Below are 12,520 nucleotides of genomic sequence, written 5' to 3'. Positions count from 1 at the left end.
ACGTGCTCCGGCCAAATGTGCTGCGTGATGGCCCCGCCGCCATGTTGGTGCGGGGCGGTGCCATGTGTGCCCCGGTGGCGCAGTGGTTAAGGACGCCACTTTGCAACACCGGAGGCCCTGGGTTCGAATCCCCCCTGTGGCGCAAGTGGTAGAAGTGCCGCTCTGCTACACAGAGGCTCGAATCCCGGGGGTTGGACTCCATGATCTCTAAGGTCCCTTCCAACCCGCACCAGACTATGAGACACTGATACTATGATGATACTATGGGGGCGGCGCTCCCCTCCCTCCCCTTGCCCACCCCGTAACGTGCGGCACAGACGGGCTGGTGGCGGACAGTTTATTGCGGTGGGTGCGGGTACACAGCTCAGCCGAGGGAGGCGGCACGAGGCGTTGTGCCTCGTAGTGTCCGTAGTGCCGGTCACACGTATCCGGGTTTCACCGACAGCCGGCGGCAGTTGGGGCAGCCCCGCGTCCCGTTGGTCTGCAGGCACCTGCGAACGAAGGCGGGCGGGTGGATGGGGGCCTGGACAGCCCTGAGATCTCCTGTGTGCGGGGCCGGTGCAAGCACTGCAGCACCGCGTTCCTCTACCAGAGGAAGCAGGTAGGGAGTGCAGCCCCCCAGGCTCTGCGGGCAGTGCCGTAGTGCTGTAGTGTTACCATGATGCTGTATGCTTAATTTCTGGAATTAAAAATAACGCCATGTACAACTAAGGTATCCTCCGTGACAGCAGCACAGTGACAGACTGAATGCCGTACTCAGTTCCTTACATCTCACCTACCAGAGTGACATGGAGGGGGTCAAGCCACCTGTGGGAGAAGAGATCTCCCAAGAGGAATTAAACGAGATCATTGTGAACTGAGCCAATTGCCTGCAAGGACGTTATGACTAAATCTCACCCTCTCAAGCTGTGGCTAATGAGATCCTGTGGAACACCTGGGGAAGAGCACACACAGCTGTTCTGTTCTGGGCACGAACTGCTCCCTGCTCTAACATAAGGGCAAAGATCTTTAGTATTTCCAGCTCATTACTTCAAGTGGAAGAAGTGGGAGCAAGGCAGCGCCTGCAGCTGGTTGTTCTTCTCCCCAATAGACTCTCCACACATGCCACAGTACAGCTCCATCTCCTCCACGCATTCATGGAACTTCACTACATGGTCACGCAATTCTCGCTGCTGCCCCTTAGTGCGATAGATCCTTTCACACAGACAGTGGAGCTTCAGCAGACCAAGCTGCGCATGAGAGGCAGAAACAAGAAAAATGAACAAGGTGAAGACAGAGCAGTAGCAAAGGGACAGGACCACTATGGCCCCAGTCAGTCAGCTAGAGAAGCGTCAGCACAAAAGGGACAGGATCAGTCTTAAGGACATTTGGTCTCGCAGCACTTCCTGCCATTAATCCTATTTTTCTGCATCACTAAAGGGGACACCGGCTTTGAAGCACTCTGATGCTTTTTCATCGAAATGGTGTTCCTGAGCTATCCACAACATACATTGCATTTCACCTCCCTCTGCCTGCAGCCAGCACTCAGTTCAGCTGTGGCACAGGACAAAAGTGTTCTTCAAGAGGAGATCCCTAATCCTCCAGCTCTGCAGTTGCTTCGCATTGCGTTTTTAATGCTCCCCATTATCTCCCGCTGTAACCCCTTCCTCACTTCTCGGACCTGCACGTTGATGCCAGTGCCCGTAACTAAACACAGCAAAGCATCACTTGGTTAATGTAGACACATTAGTATGCAATTACAAGTCTGGATGCTTGGCTTACTGAATTACCTGACTGAAGACTAGAGAAAGTAATGAAGAGAAGCTATAGGATCCTACCTTGTTCCCTAGTCCCTCTGCCAGTTCCTGTGCTTTTTCAATGCTTTCCAGGGCCTGTGAATGGAGGAGAGCATATATTATCAATTCTCAGTCTGATATATCAAAAACATACGTGTATGAATGCCCTGACAGGAACTGAAAGAAGTAAAGAGATACAGAGTGCAATTTAGATGAACAAACATCCCTGCAACCCTGAATACATGGCTGGCTGGTAGATATATCCCACCAAAAGGTCATCCAGAAGAAAAGCTTTGTTTCTAAAGAAAACAAAGAAAATAAACCCCACACAGATAACCTGAGAACATCCTTTCTGTCCTAGCCACATCATGCAAAGAAGGGCTATGATGCTGGCAGAGGCTGGGGTTTCTAAGCAGAGTGAATACACTTATCTAAATTCAGTCACACAGTCTTCAGGGTTGGGATGAAATGTAATGAAAGCAAGTCTTGTCCCCATCCTGCCTTACAGGCCCAATCTCTTTGAGCAACTCCTATTTCATTTTTACAAGAGGAAGGGATCAGCACTACGAACATGCTTTTCCATTTTTGTCTTGCTCTTCATGCATCAACTTTGTCCTCCCTCCACATAGCACACTGTAGAAGTGTACTGCAAGTAATCTTTTTCAGCTTGAAGGAAAGTGTTTAGCACGACAACTGTTACACCAAATGAATCTCTACTTTCCCCTCCATGCCAGTGTTACCCGCTGTTCTGATACCCAGTCTCCATTTCCCAGAACTACAGAAACCCACATCAGGTTTGTTAAGGGGGAAGACGACACTTCCCCTGAACCGCAATATTGATGAGGAATATCATCAAATTTCTACACTTGAATAGTAGTAATGCCAAGTTATTGGAGTTGAGAACCACATGAGATGAAAGAATGCACTTTGAATATAGAGGAGATGGCATTAAATCTGTGGCAGCAACAGCCTAGGATAAGCAACTTTCAGAGGAAGTAGACAGGAGCCGATGGGAAGCAGAAAAGATATTTCTGAGAGGTGTGCCTAGGAAAAGTGACTGTATACTGAAAAAGTTGAAATTAATTACTAGGATTAAGAAGGTGAAGCATATGAGTTGGAAGGAAGAGGTGCTGAGAAGTACAGGGGACAGTTTGTCTTAGAGAGGAACACAGACTGCGCGAGAGTTTGGGCAAATAGGCTGCCACATCAGCTGGGGAGGAACTGGAATAGACACAGTATTAACTACATGCAATGAAAGGAAACTGGGACTGTCTGAGGAAACTGGAAGCTCCAAGAAGGCCAGGATAAGAATAGGGAATCTGCAAATGGAAAGCTTTCTTAAGTAACTGATACTGGGATGGAGCAGCCTGAGAAATGGAAACTGGGATGGGTAAGCTGAGGAACAGCCTTGGTCAAGCATTCGGTGCCTTGACATTTAAGGAGGTCATGTTTGGGATGATGGGCATAAGGTTTGACCATTAGGACAGACTTGCTTCTAATGCTTGGAGCAGAAACCAAAACTCATTAGACTCATTCCCTTCTTCTATGGGTGTCAGTAGGATTATGGATCTCTGCAAAGCCCTTGCCAGGGTTTCACAGAGATCTGCCTGTGATACCAGAGGATGGCAATGGCTGAAGGTGGGACGAGGGAGCGCAGAGATTAGATGAGTGCTCTGAACATTTTTTTGTATAGAGGCCTACCTGCGTCCTGTCCCATAGTTTTGACTATGATATATGAGAGATACATGATATCTGAGGTTTCATTAGGCAAAGTTTTGAAGTCTACAGTTTCTTCTTCCAATGCAAATGGTTTTTACTTACTAAGATTGCGAGGTCTATTTTACCCAATTGATTTCCTGCTGTAGGGAACTCAGATACCGACTGCACTTTGAACATGTTTTTTTCTGACAGGTACATGCTTGCTTTCCTTCTGAGAAGCTTCATTTTACCTCCCATACTTTGTGTCTCTCATTATTGGTAAGAGTGTAACTTCAGATGTCTACACCCCAAATGGCATCCCATTGTGTCACTATATTGACATTCTGGGTCCTTCAGCATGGAAGACTAACTTTTGAGCATTCCCTTCTCCAGCCCACTAACAGTTGGATCTGCTGCATCTTGTACAATCTGGATTTTAAGACATATATACTGCCTAAGCACTTTCAAAACAGTCAAACTCACCCTCTTATACTATATTGACCCATTGTCTGTTCTCAAATCCTTTTCTGCTCATTTCTCTGCTTCACGTCACATTTTATATACCTTTATTTTCTCCAGGAATTCGTGGTCATATCTGTCTGCAAAGCACATGGTGGAGCTGTAGGGCTGTCTAAATATCACCACAGTAATAAGCTTAGTCATATTGCTAGAGAGTAGGCAGCAGAATCTATTTTAGAGCATAAGCTGATTGCCTGCAGTGGCAGAAGCAGACTTCCTTCCCTCAATGCTGGTTTCTCAGTGTAGTGTTTAAAAGTCATCAGGACTGACTAATGAGACACTTCTGCAAGTCACTAGCCTAACTCAGAATGGATGTTCATACTGTTAAGCAGCAAATTCCTGGCTGAGAGCAACCATCTGGAGAAATGCAATTGCACAAGCAAGAGACTGTTGGTAGAACAAAGGGGGACAGGTCTCTATGCATCTGATGAGCATTCAGCTCAGAAAATGACTGCTCTCATCTCATCTAAAAGACTTATGCAGAAACAAGTCCATTACTGACCTTGTCCAGCTCCTTCTGGATCATCCAGCACTTTGCCACTCCTAGCAGCACCTGGATCTGACCCAGGCGGTTTCCAATCTCTGTCATGATGCTCATGGCAGAATCATACCGGGGAAAGGCTGTCTGCAGTGGCAGGGAGGAAAACACATATTTTGCTATGGCCTGCTTTTCACACCCTCTTCCCACCCCTTCAGTCCTTCATGGTAGCTGTACCTGGACATCTCTGCGACTGAGATGAATATCAGCAAAGCACAGCAGACACAGTGCCTGCAGAGGCCGGTCACCATGCTGAAGGGCAATCTTCATGGACTCCTGAAAGAAATTGCCTTTGTTCAGTAAGGGAGCTCCTGGCTCAGAACAAATGGAGCCAAGCTGTACTGCAGCCATTGAAGGGTCAGCTCCAGAGAAACGGCACAGCATTTTTAGCTAGCTCAGAAGTACAGTCTTGTTCATGTTCCTAACTAGAGGACACTCATCGTCTCTAATTTTGAGGCACACAGTACTACTAAAACCAGAGCTTTGAGACTGGGAGACAGTGGGAATATCTAGAGTCAGGTATGAAAGCCATGGCTTCCCTCTTCCTCCCAGTCCTGTCCTGTAGGCAAGATCCCACCGCAGAGACCTCCACCAGCTGTGTCTGCTTGCACCCTGTACCTCACAGCAGTTCATAGCGTCAGCCAAGCGCCCCAGCTTCCGATAGGCCACTGCCATGTGATACTGGCTCATTGCACGGTACTTCAAGCTCCAGCCTGCTCCATAGTCATTCACCAGCTCTGCTGCTTTACATGGGAAGAACAAAGCTTTCTCATAGTCCTGTAAGGCAGACAGACAGTAGTGACAGCAAAAGAAAAAAAAAGAAAAAAAAAAAAAAGGAAAAAAGCAACTGTTTTTGATTTACTAATACTGCAACAGCCAGCAGATTTCTGTACGCCCTTCTTCCCCTGCCTGTCCTCTTCCACGTGCCCTGCTTTCTTTATTGATGTGAATATCAAACTGTGGAAGGTGGAACTGCCATATGCTGAATTCATATTGCTCTCTATTTTCAGGACATGTGAGAAATGACACAGCACATGAATTTTATATAGTATGCCAGCAGCCGTATGCTGCCACAGTCATTTGGTCTCTTCTGTAACTGAAGCCTGAAAACAGTCTCTGGTTTTATGTTATCTCTGCTTTCAGCATATTCACGGAGCCCTCATGTTCTCCATATGGCAAGTCAGGATCTCTCAGAGGCTGGTTATTCAGCCAAATAAGGAAGCAGAAACAAAATAATAACAGCCTTACCAAATCCACAATACCTAGTTAAAACACATGAAAAAAAAAAAAAATTTAAAAATCCAAGCACCTTTCTGCACTACAAAAATTTAGAAATAAATCTTGTTTTATGACAAGTACTTAAGAGCATTAAAGATATCTAAACCACTCTCAAGTGAGATACTTCAGTTAGCGAGTCTTCCATTAGTGACAAAAATCAAGGCTTTTTCAAGAAGAGACATTATTTGTTGCATTTATAATGGAAGTTAGAACTGGCAAATCACCTCACCCTCAATTCCTGCCTGGAATAACTATTTGCCTCCACCAGTAGTTCAGCTAGAATCCTTTGAGCTCTGCCTGCTTGCAGACACTGCCTCCTGTGATGTGATCTTCTAAGCTAAGCTCGATCTTTTCAATTCACAGCTGCTTCTGCTGCACTACATAAGCATTCCACCAATCCTTACTGCGAAGAGGAACGTTCTGCGATGATTTTACAGTGTAGAGATTTAAACTTGGAACGTTCTGTCAGCACTTCTCATCCTACAGCAGATGTAAGTTAAAATTCACAGTGCTTTCCATGAGGCAATTGCCCTCCCATCCTCCCCTCCCTTGGATTACTGCACCTTTATCTGGGCATAGAAGTTCCCAAGGCTACAGCAGACTCGACACTCCAGCATCTTGTCGTCATTGTTGTGTGCATAGCGTAAAGCTTTTTCAAAGCACTCCAAAGCCTTCTGGAAAATGCTGAGGCCCAGGAAGGCATTGCCCATGCTGAGGCTCACCTGGCCGTTCAGCTGCAGGCTCACAGTGGTACCCTGCATGTTCAAGCATGTCTTACAGTAAGATATTGTTTTCTGGAATTCACAGAGTTTCTCATTGCTGCGAGCCAGGTTTAGATAGCCCTCTGTAAGGTAATTTGGGTCTTCCAGCTCCCGTGCTGTGTCAATCTGCACCACTGCAAACTTCAAGTAGAAAAGACCGTGTTTATAAAAGGCATGTAATTTACTGAAATACAGCTCAAACACTCACAGAGTAGCATCCTGCACTGGAGAAGTGGCACATCCCTGAGCAGGGCAGCATACATCATGTGGCGCTGTATACAATGAGCAATTAATTATCTGGAGGTTTACAAATAAGCAGTCTATGCACATGAGCAATCTGAAGAAACCTCTTTTTCAGCCTCTCGGACATGGAAATCGAGCTGGCAGTTAGTGGAAAAAAAAATGTTAAATGACCCTAAAGAGAAGCAGGTGAGGCAGAAAACCTCTGTCAGCTCTGCTTTCTTTTGCTCACATAATTAATTTTGCTTTCTCTGGAAGGCTTAAGATATTGAAGTACTCAATTAAAGAAACTAAGTAAGCTATTTCATCAATTTTATACTAACAAATTATAGTCTAGTATTGGTTTGTTTTTTTTTTCTTCTATGATTCTCTGCATATGACTCTAGTAAATTTTAAGTCTTTTCTTCTTTTAGACCTCAAGCTCTTTTGAGTAGGGACTCTTCTGTGCTCTGTGATGAACCAAACACACTGCTGGCTTGAATTAATACTCAGAGCAAAGGTAAATATTCAGCAATTTTCTCCATATGTGTTTTCATTAAAGAATAGCAGTCAGATTTACAGATAACGATTCCTAAAGGCACCAACTGCTTCATTTTTGCACATGGCAATACACAATAATTTAAGCCACTAGAACACATTATATATTCCACAAAGTAAAAACCAATACAATTGTTTATGCTTGGGTGTATATGTGCACCCTCTCCTTAGCATTTCAAGAAACTTGCTACGTGGGCTCATTAGCACATGTTAGCTTTTTCTTTCCTGCATTCCCTTACCTTTATGTAAGTTCTTCATTACTTCTCGATTCCATGGCGTGAAGCAACTTTTCTCTCTGAGAGACTGAGCGTCATAACTCTTCTTCAATCACAGTTAATTTCACGTGTTTAATTCAAGACCCTTTTTTCCCATTATTTCCTCTCTCCGTGGTTAATGCTAATGTTTTCCAACCTCTGTCTTTGATAACTTGCTGTGTAAAATACTCAGTTTGACTGAAGCTATTTGTTTTTCCTAATACTAGGAGGTGGTAAATACAGTTTTTCAAATGAGATGTGCGCACCCCCTTCGCTATTTGTGCTATATGCTGAATGATTACTAGTCTAGTAAGAGGCAGCCAAAAAGATCAGAATGGCAAGGCCCTTTAATAAGACCCTATTTCAGGCTGGGATAGCTACTTAAGACTGTTAAAACACCGTCCTGTTCTCCAGATTCCTGAGTCACTCTCCCCAACACTGTCTGCTACTATATGTATGCATCCTGTGACTTCTCAGAGCCATTCATCAGCTTCTTTTTATTCATTTCATCAAATGTGTTTATCCTCGTGCTTTTTTGTATGTTGCTTCAGCTTCTTTTTACCACTCTCTGATCAAGCCCTGTATCCTTTCTCCAATGCTGTCCTCACAACTGGGAGCCCCTCTCTGACCTCAGCTGTCAGATTCCTCCTTGAACATCTTTCAACATCCACCCCCTCCCACTCCCAACAAAGAATCTCTGTTCCCCTCTTAATCAGTCCCCATGCAAACAATTGTAATAAAAACAATGTCAGATGTGTGATGGATACCAAGCAGTTGAACAAGATAACAGACACCTCTTCACAAGACTACTGCTTATTCTTCACTAGCTACTTGATCTCTATTCTGATGTACACACTGAAAACAGTTTTTGCTGGAGTAAAGGTTCTATTTTCATACCTTTCTCTGAAGCTTCATCACATGGTGTGCCTACATGAAGAATACATCAAGAAAGGTCCCCATGATTACCTAGAGAACCTCATTAACCTAGGAATCCTGAAGGATAAGACCCAATAAGAAGTTGTACTCTGTGTATCTTGTAAGCTAGAGCTATCAACACAGCGATTAAGGCAGCTCACAACGTGCTCCCAATAGCTAGTACATCTTACTGTATGCAGTATAAAAGCCCTGTTTTACATTCTTATCTCCAGTCATGCTCTGCTGTGGGTACAACACAATTGCATGCATTCATCTCCAGTTTGCCTTACCTTCAGCATATCTTTGTATCTGCCCATCTCTGCGTGAGCAGTGATGAGACAACCCAAAACGCGAAACCTGCCAGCAGGATCCGCAGACTTCTCCAAAACCCTCATCCAGACTTGCAGAGCCTTTTCAGTCTGATTAGATTGGTAAAGATGGAGTCCTTTTTCTATCTGTTGCTTTGTCTGGTCCTGACCCATCTCCCATGCATTAAAAAGCCTCATATACTAAACTCTAAATGCAGCAAAAATGAAAAGCCTGAGAGAACACAACATAAAATGCCCTAATGCAGGAGGGCGGGTTGTGTGCTCAGAAAGCTTGGAGCTATAAAAGCCCAGCCATGCCAGGCAGCTGGAGCTGTGGAAGGCAATGGCAAGGAGTGGTTGTTTGGCAACGAAGGTAGAATCCCAAAACCACTAAACGAATGTCTTGCTCACTAAGACTACACCAGTGCATTTGCCTGTCCAATCCCATAAACAAAGACGAAAAGCACAACGGGGAGAAAGAGAAAAATCTCAAGTGACTGGAGTGAAACTCAATCTGAGCAGCCACTGCTAGGCATCTCCATTGGCTGCAGCTGTTCCTGCCAGTCGTGCTCACGTGGCTCCCAGGAATGCTGGTCAGCCTTTCAGCCTCCAAGGTCAGGGTGAGCCAACTGCCCACCCCAGCCTGCCAGTATGCAGCTTATAAATACCTCAGGGAGAAACAGACAATCAGCTGCAGCCACAGGGATGTTATGTTTGCCTCTCTTTTCTCACTTGCTATTTTCTTTTGCAAAAGCACGGTGGTGATGGGGTAACTTGGGAGGTAGTGGACAGCTAGCACTGGATCCTTAGGAATAATATATACATCCAGAGAGGGCCACAAAAATGATCCAAAGGACAGAACATCTGTACAAGGCCGGGGGGTGGGGGGGGGAATGAAGATGCATCAAGGACATACAAAGTGTTTCAGATACAGAAGTCCCCAACGCAGCTCTGCGAGTCTTTTACTGGCCAAACAGAAGAGATGGCAATTCAGAGTTTCAACAACATACAAAAGCAGGCATATCTCCAGCTACATCCATGCTTCTGTATGAATACGACGCCTAAAGCAAAGGCAATAACTGATGGAACACTGGTTGGATCATCTTCGTCTGGGTCATGGCTGCCTAAGGAAACACAAACCCAAAAGAGCCTTTCTGACATAATATTCTTAAAGAAACTATGTCTCTCCAGAGGTGGGTGATGGGATGGACACATGATGAAGACTGATCCCTGTGGAAAGCAATAATGATGACGTGGCCATCGGATTTCTGCACTTCTAGAAACTTTAGAGGCCCAGGGACAGCAGCCATAAAAGAATCAAGCCAGTCAGGACTCAAAGAAGGGGAAGCAAGCAAACAAAAAAATCACGTAATTCTTTGCTGGAGCAGAATACTTCACTTTATTTTTACACCTGTCTGTAACTTAAACTCATACTGATACTTCTGGACCACTTTACTGTAACTCTGCTCTTATATCCCATGATGAAGGATCAAAGTGCAAAGGATGCCTTGCTGTGTGATAAAGCCATTCCACCAGAGAAATGAGCTGTCTTGCTTTTTGCTGATCACACTGAACTTCCCTGTGTTTGAGTTGCATGCTATTCTACAATGAAACAGTGCTTAGTCTCCTAAGAGCCCACTAAAATAATCTGCCAAGATGAAAACTTGAGTCTGGAGAACCACCAAGCTCAGGTTAATCATCTTCAATGAACAGAAACACACTGTGATATGGACAATAACACTTTGAGTCCAATAAATCTGTCTAAATACAGAGGGGTAAGTGGATAGCATCACCTAGATACCGTCTACCTGTACTTGAGTTTAATGACAGAGTGATCAACCTGTGGCTCAAGACTTCTCTAGATCACATGAGAAGCACACACAGCTTCTATATTAAACCATCAATGGTTTCTTCCAAGGAACCGCAAATAAGCAAGCTTGCAAGGTGTGTGGAAATCACAGAATCTCACCTGTTACGCCGTGAAGCTATAGTCATACACATATCAACTTTCTAACAGTGACCATGCTGAGCTGTTCAACTCCTTGCCCATTATTTTTCATAATGCCCTGTGGCTCCTGGCCATACGAACACAGCAGAACATGGTGGTAAAAATCAGGAATATTGGAGCCTGGAGTCAAAACAAGTAGTGAGAGCTAGAGGAGAATGTGAGAGGACAACAATTTATCCTAAAACATTCAATATCAACACTTAATCCAAAGATTTGTGTTTTACTGTTGATGTTTATGAACTTAAGAGCTTATGTAAAATGCTGATAATTTTCAGAGATTAATACACTGGTTCTTATTTCTAGATTAATAGCCTATTGATTGGTGGTGGACTTAGGCTAAAAAAAAACCCCAAAACACCTCCAAAAAAATAAAAATAATAAAAAGCAATTTATCCAGAGGGATCTACCATCAGTTCCATAAGTTACAATGGATAAAGCTGCCATTAACCAGCTGGGTAAGATAGGGCTTGCCATCTTTGTTGCACAAGAAGGAATCTTCCATCCCAACTAAGCAAGCCGCTTCTCTCATTCAATTGTTTCTCTCCATCTTTCACCTCAGACATATTTGAACTGAAATATCTCCAGCCTCCCTTCTCAACAGCTGCAAATTAACTGCAGCACACTATGCAACAGGTGGCTTGGCGCCTCACTCTGCAACGGGGCACTGCAAAGGAAGGAATGCAGCAGTGAATCCTGGTACTTGCAAGTATTCTCGAATTTACAGTCATGTAGGAAGTAATGAGGTGAAAGCAAGTATGCCATTTAACAGAGGAGAAGAACATGGAAGAGGAATATGGCTTCCCCTGAATGTGCTTGCACTCTGAGATGGAAGCCAGCAGAAGGAAAGACCATACTGAACTGTAGAATCATTCACAAACATAGCAGAGTCATGGTCATTGTAGTACTTTCCCCTCTGAGAGGGGCAATACTAATATCAAACTAGTGTCAAGTTTCCGAATGAATTATATTCTGCTTATGGCAAATATTAACCTTTAAACAACACATTTCAAGTAATTATTGAACTTTACTTCTAAAAGCAAAGCAGGCTTTGCTTATCACAAATTTTAGCCTATCATAAAACCTGAGCTACTAAGTCCTGAGGTGTTATAAAACGCCAAGAGGTTTTACGAGAAATCCAAAGAGGTTAGGATTTTCAGAGTAGTATTTCCAGGGGCAGGAGAACAAGGGGCTGCAGACACCTCCATGTTGCAGATCCAGGACAAGTTCAGCAAGCTTCGTCTTGTCTGGAGTAAGGAGGCTGTGGGAGTGGAAGGTATGGGGTCCGTAGAAGTAGAATGAGATGACTTCTCCAGGAGTGCTTATCCAATCCTACATACCACCATGCACACATTCTGTTAGTATATAGCTCAAGTCTGGTGTTATGCTGAAGTTAATCAGCCCTTCAAACACCAGAAAGCACATTGCATGGGCAGGGTGTGAGGCTGGATATGTCTACAACGCATTCCCCAGTGAATCACATACTAGCATTATCTCAGATGTTTAGGACTTGAGCAGCAAATGACACAAACGGAAACAAAGTAACCATAAAAACATTTTCAACTGTACCCAAAGTAGCTGATCAGCACTGAAGGCAATTCTGTGCATCCAGAACAAGTGACAATGGATCATGGTAATTTTTGTAGTTCACAAGTAAGAAACTGAAAGACAGTTCTCGTCTCTCCTCAGCAT

General features: G+C 44.3%; 2 protein-coding genes across 2 annotated transcripts in view; both read right to left on the bottom strand.

Annotated features, from left to right (window-relative positions):
- Positions 1-305: 305 nt before the first annotated feature.
- On the bottom strand, positions 306-12,450 carry RAPSN (receptor associated protein of the synapse). The gene is made up of 8 exons (XM_015864444.2): positions 8,806-12,450; positions 6,372-6,710; positions 5,149-5,307; positions 4,708-4,806; positions 4,495-4,617; positions 1,818-1,871; positions 1,030-1,229; positions 306-491 (listed from the first exon to the last, which is right to left on the bottom strand). The coding sequence occupies exons 1-8, from the start codon at positions 9,019-9,021 to the stop codon at positions 419-421; spliced, it is 1,263 nt and encodes a 420-aa protein (XP_015719930.1). The 5' UTR covers positions 9,022-12,450; the 3' UTR covers positions 306-418.
- The window catches only part of CELF1 (CUGBP Elav-like family member 1), a 57,019-nt gene continuing 51,106 nt past the window's right edge, over positions 6,608-12,520 (bottom strand). Inside the window, exon 14 of the mRNA XM_032445111.1 lies at positions 6,608-6,710. The gene's annotated coding sequence lies outside the window, so the exon portion shown is untranslated. The remainder of the gene's footprint in view (positions 6,711-12,520) is intronic.

Source organism: Coturnix japonica, chromosome 5 (assembly GCF_001577835.2).
Source record: "Coturnix japonica isolate 7356 chromosome 5, Coturnix japonica 2.1, whole genome shotgun sequence".
Lineage (NCBI taxonomy): Eukaryota > Metazoa > Chordata > Aves > Galliformes > Phasianidae > Coturnix > Coturnix japonica.
The sequence above is the reverse complement of the archived record's forward strand: the minus strand, read 5'-3'. Positions and strand labels throughout refer to the sequence as shown.

Excerpts from the sequence above, each read along its gene's own strand:
- RAPSN (XM_015864444.2), bottom strand. The coding sequence starts at position 9,021 with ATGAGGCTTTTTAATGCATGGGAGATGGGTCAGGACCAGACAAAGCAA. Across the intron at positions 5,308-6,371 it reads ACTTCTATGCCCAGATAAAG|GACTATGAGAAAGCTTTGTT; the intron begins GTGCAGTAATCC and ends TCTGCCTTACAG. Across the intron at positions 492-1,029 it reads TCCCACTTCTTCCACTTGAA|GTGCCTGCAGACCAACGGGA; the intron begins GTAATGAGCTGG and ends CTTCGTTCGCAG.